This window comes from Tursiops truncatus, chromosome 1 (assembly GCF_011762595.2).
Source record: "Tursiops truncatus isolate mTurTru1 chromosome 1, mTurTru1.mat.Y, whole genome shotgun sequence".
NCBI classification, from domain to species: Eukaryota; Metazoa; Chordata; class Mammalia; order Artiodactyla; family Delphinidae; genus Tursiops; species Tursiops truncatus.
In genome coordinates this window covers 35,631,056-35,646,652 of record NC_047034.1, presented here as the reverse complement: position 1 = coordinate 35,646,652, position 15,597 = coordinate 35,631,056, and the positions used below count along the sequence as shown (strand labels likewise).

The following is a 15,597-nucleotide window of genomic DNA, read 5'->3' as shown; positions in this document are numbered from 1 at the left end:
ACAAGCGTCCCCACAGAGCCATTGGCTACCCGTGTGTCTCGGCCTTGATGTCTTATTGCTGGCCCCACCGGCCCACAATGGGGTCAGATGTGATTGGGTGTCAGTGCTGCCAGAGCAAGTCTTTACCAATGAGAGGAGGGTACTGTTGAATAAATACCCAGGCTCATCCTCCTTACAAAGACAACTCGGAATTGTGTTCCCCATGCTCCCAGAAGGCAGTCAGCATGATTGAGCTTCTGCTTGCAACAGCAATGACCTCTTGAGGCTGTCCTCACTCCCCCATCTTACTACGCCACTCAATCACAGTGCTTTCTGGGGAACCTCCCAAGGAAAGTAGATCCCCACGTGTCTCAGGAGAAACCCAAAATAAACATCAACCAAAAGAAATTCTGAGTAAAAGGACCAGACAAATGGCTTTTAAGACCATGGTTATGGTAACTCACTTAGCAGTATTTCTATATGAAGATGAATGAGCATATTATACATAGAGTGAAATACAGTATTGGAATTAAAAAATAGTGAATAAAAAAAAAGACCATGGACAGATACCTTCTATATTAAGTAGGTTACTATAGCAATTCAAACCTATCTAAAGTTTAGTGAAAGCCTGCTACACACCCTTGTCTCATTGGAGTATGTTTGGGGGAATTAAACTAAAGAGGTCACTGTTCCCCCATAGAGTTCTGTGTATAAAGGAGATAGAACAACCAAAGGAACTGAGATATGAATGATAGAGAGATTTTAGAGGATGCAAGTGTTGGAGGAAGTCGCCAAACACCCCGAGACATAAATGTGATTAATATGGGGTTTCTCCTCATGTGGGGGGTAGTTGCTTGAGCCATTTTACTTTCTATTAAGGAAAATGAGGACCATATCAGAACAAGGACTTGGGAGCACAAAGGTGGCTGCCGGGCGGGCTTCCACTCATCAGGCTTTCAGAGTCTCTTCCTGAGGATGGAATCAGGAGATCAGACACCGACATGAATCTCCTTCTCACAAGCCAAAAGCCAAAAGGGAGCATTAGTGAGGCAGAGGTCAAGTGCATGGGGGTTTAGAAAAGGGCGTGACTGCTTCAAATGGGGGACAACGGACAAGGCTTTTGGGGTGTGTTGATGTTTAATCTAAATACTGAACACCTGAGTGACTTGTACATGTGAACTGTGGAGTAAAGGCAATCCATGGAAATGTATTGGTGTGAACCCATGTTCATATGTCCAAGGTCCCTACAGTAAAATAAATATATCAACTTTATGTATGGGTTTTTTCACAGACCTCATTTCACAGAGTCCTAATGACCACGAAGACAAAATACTGTTGGATATGTAAATTGTTTAATTGATAAAATGTGTACTCTGTGTCCAGAAAAGCAAAAATATGAATCAGAAAATGATCAATAATTCTACAGTATCAAAGCACTAAATATTAACCAATTACCCTTTCTAGATAATTATTACCACAATTGATGGTGTAAAAGAGATGGTAAAGGTGATTAACTGAAGTGATCCATATTGGATTTAAGGCAGCAAGGCACATTTTCCTCCCCTTCATGAGAAACATTACAGTGAACCCTCCTGAGTGGCTTGCTTTGCCTCATCTTTCTGAAGCTCCAGGGTTTGAATCTCCAGGTACAGCTTATACACCTCCAGGGCCAATTTCACCTCCTGTGGATCTGGGAGACACTGCATGAGTTTCTTGCCTTTGACCACTTGCTCACAGCCTTCAGGGTACTCCTAAAGGAGAAATATGTGATGAATGTGCTTAAAAGGCTTCTCTTCCAATTGTTAGGGGGCATAGTTCATGCTGACAAAGGCAGGACTACAGATTCAGGACCAAGACCCACCCAGAACTGGTGGATGAGCAGGAAAACAAGAAAACACCTTGGACCCCACCATCTTCTTCCTCAGAGGAATATAACTCTGCTCTGAGACAGCCTCCCAGAAAGCCTCTGTGGGAACAGAGACTATTTCTGCTGACCATTCAGAAATGGGACAACAGTATACCATATCCCCTAGAAAAGTAAAGTTAAGGAGTCAGTACTCCCAGGTATCTGAGAACCTCTACTCCAAAGGGGCTCAGTTTTCCCTGTTCTCAAGTGAGAACAGGAAAACTTGCCACTCCTTTCTGACCAGAGGGCTTCAAGGCAAAATTGAGAGTTCCTTTGCATGAATGAATCTTGACAAGTCAGATGTCACCTTTACTGGCAGGACAGTCCTTTGAGTGAGACACACCCATTTTAGGGTTTGATAGATTGTAAACTTCCTTGAATTGTGCCACTTACCCACTCACACTTGGGCACCTCCGGGTACCACGTTCTGTTTTCTGAACAAGTGGTATTTTGGGAACCAACCAAACCATAACGAGAGTCACACTGGACAGTGACAGTTTCAGATTCAACATATCCATCCTTATCCACAGATAACCTTCCATGTTCTATCTCTGGTTTCAGACACAAAGCTGAAATGGAACATAATTTTAAGCAATCTGTAGATCTAAGAAAAAGATATGAGTCTACGGTACTACGAATGAACTATATTGAAGTGCTGCTAATTGTTTTACCTTTTCTTTCATCTTGAGAACAAAAATAATTTTCATTAACATATTTATTGAGCATTGGCTATGTATTAGACTTTGGGCTAGTACTTTATGTGATTATCTTATTTAAGTCTCACTATTTTATCTAGGAGAAAGTGAGATACAGAAAAGTTAAGTAACTTGCCCAAGGACATAACAATTTTAAATAGCATGACAGAATATAAAAAGGGCATGTGACCCTAAATCCTCATCTATCAAATCAACTACCTCTCGTATCTTGATCCCTATAAGATGCTGAATACAAGATTTTCCCTCTCGCCTATTATCCTCCCGTGTGCAATGGAAACAATGGTGGCAAATAATCCCTGCGGTTGTTGATGACAAAGTGATATTAAACTTGTGTGCATGTAACAATCAGACCTGATCTTGTCCCCTCTTGTCCCCACACAGCTGGCACACTAGGAGTCCCCCACTCACAACATGCCTATGTCCTGGGCTGGTGGTGCCCTGCACTGGCTGTGATGGAAATACCTGTGACCTCACCAGGACGCTTGCAATTATCCCATGGGAGTCGACATTCATGCTAGACCAACATTCCATGACAATTTTGCTATGGGCCACAACTACACTCAGATAAGATGTACCAACTGTAGAATATTTCTGGAAGTATACAAGAAACAAAGAATAGGGGCTGCCTCACAGAGGCTGAATTTTGCACCTGGGAGAAAGAAGTAGGAGAGATTAATGTTCCTGTTGTGCCCTCTGTACTTTTTGCTTTGGGTACTGTCAGAATATAGTAAGTATTTTAAATAAATCAAATCAAATCAAATATTTTTTTGCTGCCTCTGGCAGAGAAGAAACTGTGCTCTCAAGCCTTTCAGGATAGTTCCCCCACACACAAAGCTGAAGAGAGAGCTGGAGTTACCTTTACATTGAGGGGCTTCAGATGACCAGCCTGAAGAAGAGCAGGAGAGTTTGTTCTTTCCAACCAAGGTGTACCCTTCATCACATCTGTATGTAGCCTCAACACTTCTAAGTGGAAGTAATGGATAGACTAGTTTATGATGTCCATGGGCAATGACAGGAGGAGAATGGCAATCTTGAAGTGAGACATAAAAATCAAAGAGAGTCAGAATGTTGAATGCTTATATCAACACTTCCCAGAATCTGTGTGGTTTGTAGGAGGCTTCCTTCTGTCCTTCTATCTTCTCTGCCCATCTGTTCACTTAGCCAAACCCAGGACCTATGCTGCCCTTCTGTAGGCGTGAGGCTGGGGAACCTTAGAAAGGCTCCGATGGAATGACAAGCACTTAAGATTTGTTTCATTTTATTGACAATTCACTAAACTTGACACTATTTAGGAACCATTTTGGCATGAAGGCTGAATTCAGTCCAAAGTCTTATTGTACTAGTGGTACACTCCACTGATTTCAGGCTAAATGCAGAGATGTACATCTGGGAGAGACTGTAAAGATGCGAAATAAATCCACAATCTCTGACTCATTGCTCCCAATCAAGCCTGTCCATCCAACCCCCCAAGAATATACTTACTGTCTTCTAAAATATTTTAGAAAAGAGCTCATAGAAAGAATAAAAAAAGTGGATTGCAGGTTGGAATAATAGATGTGGCATGGTGCTGAGTACCTCTCTGAAAGGGAACACTGTCAGGTTCCACAAACAGTGCATGAGAAATTTAAATAGAACAGGGCACCAGGAAAGTCAGGTACAATATTAAACTGACAGGCTATAGTATCTACAAGTACTATCCTCAGATGCCTCCTTGAGGCATAGAAAACATGATGCTGACAATGAGATTCAAATGCTGGAGTTGCCATGGCACGTGGTAGAAAGAGAGATTAAGTGACTCAGAGAAGAGAGCATGCTGGAGTGGATGTACCACACACATGCTGGAAACCCCACCAAATGATTATGTTCCCTGGGAAAGCCTGGAGGATACAGGTACCAAGGTCAGAAGGAATATCCTAACAAGAAGAGCACCCATATCAAAGGCCAGAGCTGATGATGCGAAGAACATTAAAGAACAAATTTCACTCTTAGCAATCGCAGTCTGAGAGGTGCTTATATGCTTCAGAAGCTAAGTAAATGTAATCATCATAATGAGTGGCAAGTTAGAGAGACAACCAGAGGTGCCTGAGAGTTAGGAATACGGTTAATAGAACATGGCATTCATAAGGGTGAAAATAGATGAGCAGCCAACCAGATACGACTCAATTTGTACCATCAAAAGAAATTAAGGATGGATGATCAGGAGGCTGTTGGCATTTGGTCCAATAAAAAGTTATAATCCTTTGTTCAGTTTCTGGACCTGTGCCAGTTGTCAGGTCTGGAGATCATCGACTAAAGAAAAAAGACAGTTTCCAGAAGTAAAGATACTACAACACCTTGGGAAGTATACACAGCAATGAGTGCCCCAGTCTTCTAAGAGAACCTATGTCTATTTACATAGGTAACTGTGCACAGGTGAGAGGTGCACAGTAATCCAAGGATTATTGAACATAGAGCTTGAGTTGACATGGATACCTGGAACCATCATGGCCCCCCTATTAAGCCATTTGGTGGCCTTTTCCATTATCTTTTTTTTTTTTTTTTTTGTGGTACACAGGTCTCTCACTGTTGTGGCCTCTCCCGTTGCAGAGCACAGGCTCCGGACGTGCAGGCTCAGCAGCCATGGCTCACGAGCCTAGCCGCTCCGTGGCATGTGGGATCCTCCCAGACCGAGGCATGAACCTGTGTCCCCTGCATCAGCAGGCGGACTCTCAACCACTGCACCACCAGGGAAGCCCCATTATCTTTGAAAGTATAAACGGGATAGACAAAATGGGTCATTGGTACAACCTCCACATTGGTCCTTGGCCTATGGGGTTAGAGCTGTCTTATCCAAGAAGGCCAAGTACAAGACATTGATACTACCTATACCCTCCCCCTGGAGGCAAAGAAGGTAAGTTTTTTTAAAATATCATGTACTGAAGGGTAGGGGAGAAGGAGAAATTTGTGCCACTCTTGAAGAACTAAAGATGCAGGAGGGGTCATCATATCCCCATGTACTTCACCAGTGTGTCTACTACAAAAATTAGGATTCTGGAGAATTCCAGTAGGCTACTGAAAACCCAACAGCATTTTAGCCCCTATTGCAGCCACTGTACCAGATGTGGTATCTTTGCTAGAGCAGATTAATATGTCTTCGAGTAAGTGAGGCCACTGATTCAGCAGAGGCCTTCTTTTCCATCCCTATCAGAAAAGAAGGTCACAAACAGTTTGCATACACATGGAAGGTTCAAGATCAAATATCTGCATTTTAAGACCTTGGCTATGATAACTCACCAGTCCCTGTCATAATAGAGTCTGGAGATATCATGACCATGTGGACATCCACAGAATATCATATTGATACAGAACATCAATGGCATCATGTTAGTTCTACTGAATAAGCAAGAAGTAGATGGCATGATGATGTTCCAGAATATGGAAGATAGAGAAGGAAGAAAAGAAGTAAGCTCAGAAAGGCAGGTTCACTAGATGTGGGCAGGTTTTATACTGTAGGTGAAGCCATATGGACTAGAAGGAAGAGAAGAAAAAAGAATAAATACCAAGAAATAAAAGGTAATAATTGAACTGTCTAGCTTATCTTTTAGATGTGGGCTCTTTTCATTGATTCATAAAAAAGAAGGAATCCAGGAAGTTCAAAAGAATGGGAACAAACAGTGGGGGAAAAGAGAAAGTTGGACTGAGGGGGCAGTATTTTTTAACAAACTTATCCACTCTTAAAATCATTCAGGGTATACGAACTTTTTTACCTAATGTGGGGGGGTTTTTTTCTTTGTTTTGATTTCATTTTTCCAACTGAATGAGGCTGTAGTAAAGGACTTTCACTGCAAGTTCATTTGTTGCATTCAAATTATACAAACAATGTTAAGGGTTAAAAAGTACCACACATAAAAAACATCAGCATCAAACAAAACACCAGCTTTACACATTTCCTAAATTCTAAATTTACATTATAAAAGCAAATTATGAAAAAGGCATGGTAGGGAATAAACAATGTCATACTTCCTCTTTCTCAATGGAAGTCACAACAGTTACTAATATTTATCACCCTGTGAAGTTCATTGTTCTAATTTCCATTATCCAAAGAGGGAGTCTGTCCTTAAGGATATCCAAAACCCTATTATGCTGTGGTATTAGCAGCATCCTTGACACTGGGACAAAAGCCAAGCAGTTTGTTCTATGTTCAAGTTGTTGATCCATAAACAGCACAATAATACCAGGTTTCCTGGGAGGGTGCCCACATGCTTCAACCAGTGGGTTCCGAGATCAACATACTCACAGCTGATCAGGGTATAGGAACTTCTAGGTAAAAATGCAGAATAAGAGATTCTAGCATTGGAGCCTTTCTGCAGTTCACACACACTTCAGATGAACTAAGAGTAGATTTCCAAGAGAAGAAATCAAACTTAAATTTGATAATTTCACCTGCTTCTAGATTGTTCTTTAGTACTACTCCAACTCTTAACCTCCAAAAAGCGATGGGAAGAATGACATTCATCTCTAAGATCTGATTTTCTATCCTTTCATTCACTTAGCAGATTTTTTTTTTTTTTTTTTACTAAAATCTTGTCTTTGTTCAGTCCACTTCCTCTTCCATCCAGGCCTTTCCAGCATAGGTGAGTCCTGCTGTTGATCACAGCTACTAGCCGCCAGGGTCTCTTGATGGTGTCTTAGCACTTTAGCAGTCTATCCAATACTTCTGAAGACTTTTCCATGTATCACCTTTCACCCATTTTGAGTTCTTAGTGGCAAGTTCTGGCATAACTCAGTGATGGGTAGAGACGAGTCTTTTCTTCTTACATGTATCACCAATAGGAGAAATTATGCCTTTGACAATTCTAATTTTCCTCTTCCATTCATGCAGTCCTTGGCCAGCTCAAACAACCCGAGGTGCGTGTTGATTATAGGATTAAAAAACCACAAGCAAGGAGAACCACTTCTGTCTTCTCTGAATTTTCCATGCTAAGAATTTGAAGCTGTTTATCTAAAAGGAAAGCTCCGACACCTCCCTTGTTTTTACAAAGGAAATTCTGCAAATCTGAGGTGTTTTGCAAGGTAGGCTATTGGAACCATTCCAACTTGTTTGTCAACAGTCTTCTCTAAGTTGGGCTGTAGCAGTGGTTTCACATCCAAACTGTAACTCTGTTCCCAAGGCTAGAGGCAAAATTTACTGAGGTTTTTTCATTTTACAGAGAGACTGAAAGAATGAAAACTTTCTGCTCCACACTTGAATATGACCTTGCCTTGGGGACTGTTGTATTTGACCCTCACAGACTCAACCATCTTGGAACCCCTATGCTTGACACAAAAAAGCATCCTGGGCTGATTCCCCTAGAGACCAGTTTCTCAGGGGCTCCAGGTGAGGGCTTACCGTGTCCTCAGGGCCAACCAACCCATGTCTCTTTTACCTAATTTGAAAACTTCCCTTAATAATCTCCATCATTTTGAATGTTCATACCAGCATTATTTACAGTAGCCAAGATATGAAAGCAACCTAAGTGTCAACCAACAGATGAATGGAAAAAGATGTGTATCTATATCTATGTTATATATATATATATATATATATATATATATATATATATATATATATATGAATATTACTCAGGCATAAAAAAGAATGAGGTTTTGCCATTTGCAACAACCTGGATGGACCTGGAGAGTAGTATGCTTAGTGAAATAAATCAAACAGAGAAAGACAAATACTCTATGTTATCACTTATATGTGGAATCTAAAAAATAAAATGAATGAATATAACAAAACAAACAGATTCACAAATATAGAGAACAAACTAGTGGGGTGAAGGAAGCTAGGAGGGGCAAGATAGGGGTAGGGGATTAAAAGGTACAAACTACTATGTATAAAATAAATAAGCTACAAGGATATATAGTACAACACAGGGAATATAGCCAATTTTTATAAGTGGAACATAACCTTCCAACATTGTGAATCACTATGCTGTATGCCTGAAACTTACATAATATTGTACATCAACTACACTTTAATTAAAAAATAACAATCTCCATCATTTTGATGTGAAAAACTTCTAAAATAACATGCTTCCATAAGCTCTTACCTGGGTAACATTCTGGTGTTCTGGGACTCCATGTGCCATCTTCTGTGCATGTAGCATGATGTGTATATTTCTCATGACATGTATATGAAACCTGATCTCTATAGAAATAGGTACAGCTATTGTCAATGTCGCTTTTTCTCAGTCGAGTGATTCTGCCATTGTTCAGTTCTACTACTGGGCAACAAGCCTCTAAAAAATATAAAAGAATGCTAATGGTTAGTAAAATCACCATGAGGAGGACCCTATGGCTAAAAGTCTAATTTCTACCTTTAGCAGATCTCACCACTGAAGAGAGATTGGGAAAGCAGAGGCAATTTGAGTCTGCTCTCCCTGGCCCTGATTTGCTAAAGCACTCCAACTCATTTGTTTCCAATTCAGTTGTTTCCAATACTTTGTTATTTAAGTGGTGGCAATAACTTTTACTAAATATATTTTAATTCAGTGATATTGTTAAAATCTTTCATTCTATTTCCCCAAAATGAGTCTGAACGACTGCAATGGAACTTTAATTCCTAATGTGAATGACCAATCTTTCAATAAGTGGGTTACCATTTTTCATTATTTGTGCATTTCACATATTTTTCAAATTCCAATCTACAGAATAAAGTTCTCTGTATTCTGGGCCTCAGTGTCTTTACCTCTAAAATGGCAAGAGTCTGATAGATGTGTAGAAGAATGCATGTTGTCAATTCCATTGAGGCCCATAAAATTGCATCCATATATCTTTCAGCCCCTCACTTACTCCCAAGTGAGACTAGAGAGAGTCTCCTTTCTATCCTACTGAGGCAAAAGCACTGGGTCAGGGGTCAGAGTCTGTCTTCTAGAGGCAGGTCTTTCAGCCCACAGTCTCATGGCTCAAGAGACATGAGACACAAGTCACCTTGCAGCTGCTTGAGTTCATGACTGTTTCACAGACTTTCCTTCTGTCGAGCACCCCAAAGTCTACACTGGGGAGGAGGTCCGACTTGGGCGGTGGTGGAGCTGTATTCTCCATTGTACCTTTACCAGTAATGAAGCTCATACTTAATCTTCATAACATTTGACTTCTGTGTTTTGTCTCATTTGATTCTGAACCAGGATAAGATTATAATTTCTCAGCTCCTCAAGCTCCAAAACATTTATGGTCCCTTCTGGCAATAATTGTTCACTATTGTGTTCAATTAGTATAATTCTAAATTTATCTTGAGGAAAAAAATTATATTCATTTAAGATGGAAAATCCTATCACATACTGAATATTTAATATACAAAAAAATTTTAAAAAAAGAAACTCACCCTCACATTGTATGTATGGGGTCCACTCCAAATTTCTCTGACAAGTCACAGTCGTGGGCCCATCTGCCTTGGGTTTATAGCCAGGAAAGCAGGAGTACCTCAGTTCAGTCCCAATATCATACACTTCCTCTTCTGTTGGCTTCTGGTAGCCATATCTTACCCAGGTGGCATGGGGGATGTTTGGTAAGCCAGCACAGCCATCTGCCCATAAAGGAAGAACAAGGGAAAAGGACACTCTTACTAGGGATGCAACAGTGATCAATGAGCCTGTCCTATCAAAGGGTGTCATGTGCTCATTCAGCCAGGAACCAGCCTGCCATAGCTGATGAATCAGTCACACCAGAAAACACACATGGACATGTACCCAAATGTGCAAGGCACCAGAGAGGTTCTTACTAAGGGCACTAACAAGTGGTTTCTGTGTGTCGTGCCAACTATTCAAAATATGAATTCTTCTTCCTCTTCATTGTACTTCAGAAAGTTTGGTATCTGAATTGAAGCATTGGGCTTGCTAGGTGGATATGACTGGAGAAATGTTGCAGACAAATAAATCTAACTCTTTTGTTTCCTGGTTGATAGGAGAAAATAAACAAGAGTCATTCCCCTTATCCAGATGACACCAGAAACTTTATCATTTAAAGGCTTGGCAAGAACAAACCATGCACAAAGTGACTTCTGAGCCTAAACCTTTTATCTTGTCCTCTTCACTCTTTGCTGCTGCTACTGGTTCACAGTATGGAAATGTAATAGAAACATCTGTCAAGTTGGATGTTTATTTTATTTTTATCTTCAAGGGTAAGGGTCTTTTTTAAGTTTTATTAAGACACAAGTCACATAACATAACATTTAAAATACACTATCCAATGGTTTTTACTATATCCACAGAGTTGTGCAACCATCACCCCTATCCAATTTTAGGATATTTTTGTCAACCCAAAAAGAAACTCTGTACTCGTTAGGAGTCACCTCCTAGTCTTGCCTCCTCCCAGGCCCTGGAAACCACTAAAATTCTTTCTCTCTCAATGGATTTGCCTGTTCTGGACATGTCAAATAACCTCTGTGAATGGATTTCTCATCCTTAAAATGAGGATAATAACAGTGCCCACAATTCTGGACAGAATTCATTGAATTAATTCTTGTTATGTACTTAGACTAGCACCAAGTTACCATTGTTACCATTAAGATAATTTTTAACAGGGAACTCTACTTAATGCACTGTGGTGACCTGAATGGAAGGGAAGTCCAAAAGGGAGAGGATATATATACATGTATGGCTGATTCATTTTTCTGTACAGTAGAAACTAACACAATACTGTAAAGCAACTGTACTCCAATAAAAATTAATTTTTAAAAAAGATAATTTTTAGTGATCCACATGAGTTTATAATTTCAAAGTATCAGAATCATAGTTAGTCCATACAATAATTTTGTGCAAGTTAGAAAAAGGCATTTTTCCCTCAGGACACTTTACTATATATCTTTTAAAACAATCACCATAATATAATGATTTTTGCTAGAACAAAGCAATTTTCTATCAACTGCAAGAAAATTATTGAAATACACATACTAATCCACAATGTCTACAATGCTACATCTCTCTTTAGGGTTGTAGTGTGCACAACTGCATGTGGCAGCCTTTTGTGATGTTATATGGCCTTGCACAGTGTAGTGTAATCATTCTTTTTTCCAACAAGAAAAAAACTGAGGGATTGATCTAAATTTAAATTTTTACTGTGATTCAAATGGGCTTAGGCATATAAATATGTCCCCATCAATATTTCTGGATATCTTTAGATGCCAGACATTGAAACTCTTTCATGGCCCATACTTACTGAGTTCACAAATGGGAGGAGGAGGATGCCAGCTGTTATCAACTCCACAATGGATTAACTTGTTGCCCTTGAGACGATAACCTTTATTGCAGTCAAATACAATAGTCTGTTTATAAGTATAGATGGGTCCAAATCCAGAGATTATTTTTCCACCTTTAACCCCTGGCTGAGAACAAGTGATTTCTAAAAACTCAAAAGAAAAGACAAATGGGTTATATATATATTTATATATATGCTTTTTTTTTCAACTTTTTTGTGGTTTTTTTTTTTGCGGTACGCGGGCTTCTCACTGTTGTGGCCTCTCCCGTTGCGGAGCACAGGCTCCAGATGCGCAGGCTCAGCGGCCATGGCTCACGGGCCCAGCTGCTCCGCGGCATGTGGGATCTTCCCGGACCGGGGCACGAACCCATGTCCCCTGCATCGGCAGGCGGACTCTCAACCACTGCGCCACCAGGGAAGCCCTTTTTTCAACTTTTAAAAGCCTCAGTAAAATGAGATCCCATCATGTAGGTTCTATTGTGAGATGATTGTGGATAACACTAACTTCTTCACTTTCCCAAGAAAAACTAGCCATATATAATCCAGGAAAAAAGACATATCTTGAGGTCCTCAAAACCTCTTCCTATAATGACCTGCTCTCCTGGATGAGTTTGATGGTGGGCCAGTGGCCAGTGGTAATGATGTGATAGTCATGATGCAGAGGTAGCCAGGGCATCAGAGAGCTGTACCATCATAAGCAAAGAACAAATTGCCCCTGCCTCCTACCCCACAGCAGTCAGTCATCAAGTCCTGTCAGTCCTGCCACTTTAATTCCTCTAGGATTCCTCAATTTCTCTCCAGGCCCACTGCCATGGCAACAGTTGAAGGAGCTTCACTACTTAGCAAGATAGTTGCAACAGGTACCTATGGGTTAAGTTTTGTCCCACTTCAAATTGTTGTCCATTCTGCAGCCAGAGTTATCTTTCTAACATTCAGCACATTTTGGTTAAAGCCTTTCAGTGCCTGCCCTTCACCTTCATTCTGAACTCATGAGAGTTCTTCAGGCATTTTAAACGGTTTGCAGTATCATGCTCGTTTATCCCCAATTTGATTGTGTCCTGTGCTGAGTCAGAATAGTAAGTGATATTGTGTGGGTGCTTAGTAGCAAAGGAAGATGCCTTAGATTAGCAAACTAGCAATGCCACAATATTTCTTCTTGCTCAATTACTGTTTGCTTTGTCCTGTTGAACTTCCAGTGTTTAATAGGTTTTGCTTGCTCTGTAGGTATATGTGGTTGACATGAAAAGTGCTAAACAGTATTTCCAGTTCTGCTTCCTGCACAGACAAAAGGTGATATTCCTCAGTTCCCTTAGGATGAGTAGCATCTACACATTACTAGTTTTGGACAAAAGGCTGAAATGCAAAGTGATATGTGGTCATTTCCAGGAAAAAAGCTCTTAAAGCCAGGGGACAGTTTGATTTTCTCTCTTCCTCTACTAAAGAGATTGTGAAAGCACATTTTGATATCATAAGATTGAAGCAATCTGGATTGCTGAGATGGTTGCTAAACTAACAACTAAATTATAGCTGCCCTAGAGAGTTTCCTGGACAGGTAGTAAAGTCAATATGAATGAGAATCAACTTTTACTTTGCTGCTGGGACACACTTACCCCAAGCCCATACCCATTCCAGCTCCAGCCATCCCCCCAGGGTGGTTCTTGGGCAGAGCACCCTGGGACCCCCTCCCACATGCACCCATTCCAGCTCCAACTGTACCATAAAGGCAGACCCAATGCAGTGAGTGCCAGGATCCCCCAGCCCATGCTCATTCTGTTTTGCCTAATTCATAGACACAAACATGGAAAGTCAAATAAAATGAAGAGACAGAGGAATATGTTTCCAGTGAAAGAATAAAATAAAACCCTATTTTTAAAAACCCTAATGAAATAGAGATAAGTAATTTACTTGATAAAGAGTAAAAAATAATGATTATAAAGATGCTCACTGAACTCAGGAGAAGAGTGAAGGAACACAGAGAGAACTTTAATAACACAGAGTTAGAAAATATAAAAAAGAACCAGTTAGAGCTGAAGAATACAATAAATAAAATAAAATACACTAGAAGGAATCAATAGCAGGTTAGGTGGTACAGAAGAATGGATAAGTGATCTGAAAGACAGAATAGTAGAAATCACCCAATCAGAACAGCAAAAAGAAAAAAAAAATTAATGAGGCTAGTTTAAGATGCATCTAGCGCAACATCAAGGAAACTAACATTTTCATTAATGGAGAATAGAGAAGATAAAGGGGAAGAAAATTTGTTTGAAGAAATAGTGGCTAAAAATTTCTCTAACCTGGGGAAGGAAACAGATATCCAGGTCCAGGAAGTACAGAGAACCCCAAGCAAAATAAATGAAAAGAGATCCACACCAAGACATTATCATAATTTAAATGACAAAAGTGGGCTTCCCTGGTGGTGCAGTGGTTGAGAGTCCGCCTGCCGATGTGGGGGACACGGGTTCATGCCCCGGTCCAGGAAGATCCCACGTGCTGCGGAGTGGCTAGGTCTGTGAGCCATGGTCGCTGGGCCTGAGCGTCCGGAGCCTGTGCTCCGCAACGGGAGAGGCCACAGCAGTGGGAGGCCTGCATACCACAAAAAAAAAAAAAAAAAGAAAAAAGTTAAAGATAGAGAATTTTAAAGACAGCAAAAGAAAAACAACTTGTCATGTACAAGAGAACCCCTTATAAGTCTACCAGATAATTTTTCAGCAGAAATTCTGCAGGCCAGAAGGGAGTGGCAAGATGTATTTAAAGTGCTGAAAGGAAAAAAACTTACAACCAAGAATACTTTACCCAGCAAGGGAATCATTCACAATTGAAGGAGAGATAAAGAGTTTTACAGACAAGCAAAAACGAGAGGAGTTCATCACCACTAAACCAGCCTTACAAGAAATGTTAAAGGGTCTTTTGTAAGCAGAAAAGAAAAGGCCACAACTAGAAATAAGAAAATATATGGGGCTTCCCTGGTGGCACAGTGGTTGAGAGTCTGCCTGCTGATGCAGGGGACATGGGTTCGTGCCCCGGTCCAGGAAGATCCCACATACTGTGGAGCGGCTGGGCCCCTGAGCCATGGCTGCTGAGCCTGTGCATCCGGAGCCTGTGCTCCGCAATGGAAGAGGCCACAACAGTGAGAGGCCCGTGTACCACCAAAAAAAAAAAAAAAAAAAAAAATATATGAAAGAAAAAAATCTCACTGGTAAAGGCAAATATATAGTAAAGGCAGTGGATCTGCCACTTAAAATAGTAGTATAAAAGGTAAAAGACAAAAGTAGCAAAATCAACTATAACTATAATAAGTAGTTTAAGGGATAAACAAAATAAAAAGTTGTAAACTCTAATGTGAAAAATGTAGAATGGGGGGGCAGAAACAATATAGTGCTCTTAGAATTCATTTGAACTTAAGTGACTATCAATTTAAAATAAAAAGATATATATCAGTTTAACACATAACACTAGAGAAAATCATAACATATAACACTAGAGAAAATCATAACACTAGAGAAAATCATCAAACCACAAGGGAAAAGACTAAGAGAAGAAGAAAGGAACAAAAAAGAACTACTATAAAAAACCAAAACAAAACAGAAAACAATTAACAAAATAGCAGCAAGTACATTCATATCAATAATCACTTTAAATGTAAATGGACTAAATGGACCAATTAAAAGACATAGGTGGCTGAAAGGATAAAAAAAATTTTAAAGGCCCTTTTATATACTGCCTAAAAGAGACTCATTCTAGAGCTAAACATACACAGACTGAAGGTGAAGGGATGGA

At 40.1% G+C, this 15,597-nt stretch overlaps 1 protein-coding gene across 1 annotated transcript in view; it reads right to left on the bottom strand.

The window, feature by feature from the left end:
- Positions 1-1,319: 1,319 nt before the first annotated feature.
- The window catches only part of C4BPA (complement component 4 binding protein alpha), a 32,118-nt gene continuing 17,840 nt past the window's right edge, over positions 1,320-15,597 (bottom strand). Inside the window, exons 6-11 of the mRNA XM_033852791.2 lie at positions 11,782-11,964; positions 9,950-10,150; positions 8,676-8,864; positions 3,458-3,631; positions 2,279-2,454; positions 1,320-1,730 (exon numbers count right to left, since the gene is read on the bottom strand). Coding sequence (XP_033708682.2) covers positions 1,557-1,730; positions 2,279-2,454; positions 3,458-3,631; positions 8,676-8,864; positions 9,950-10,150; positions 11,782-11,964 — 1,097 coding nt within the window. The 3' untranslated portion in view covers positions 1,320-1,556. The remainder of the gene's footprint in view (positions 1,731-2,278; positions 2,455-3,457; positions 3,632-8,675; positions 8,865-9,949; positions 10,151-11,781; positions 11,965-15,597) is intronic.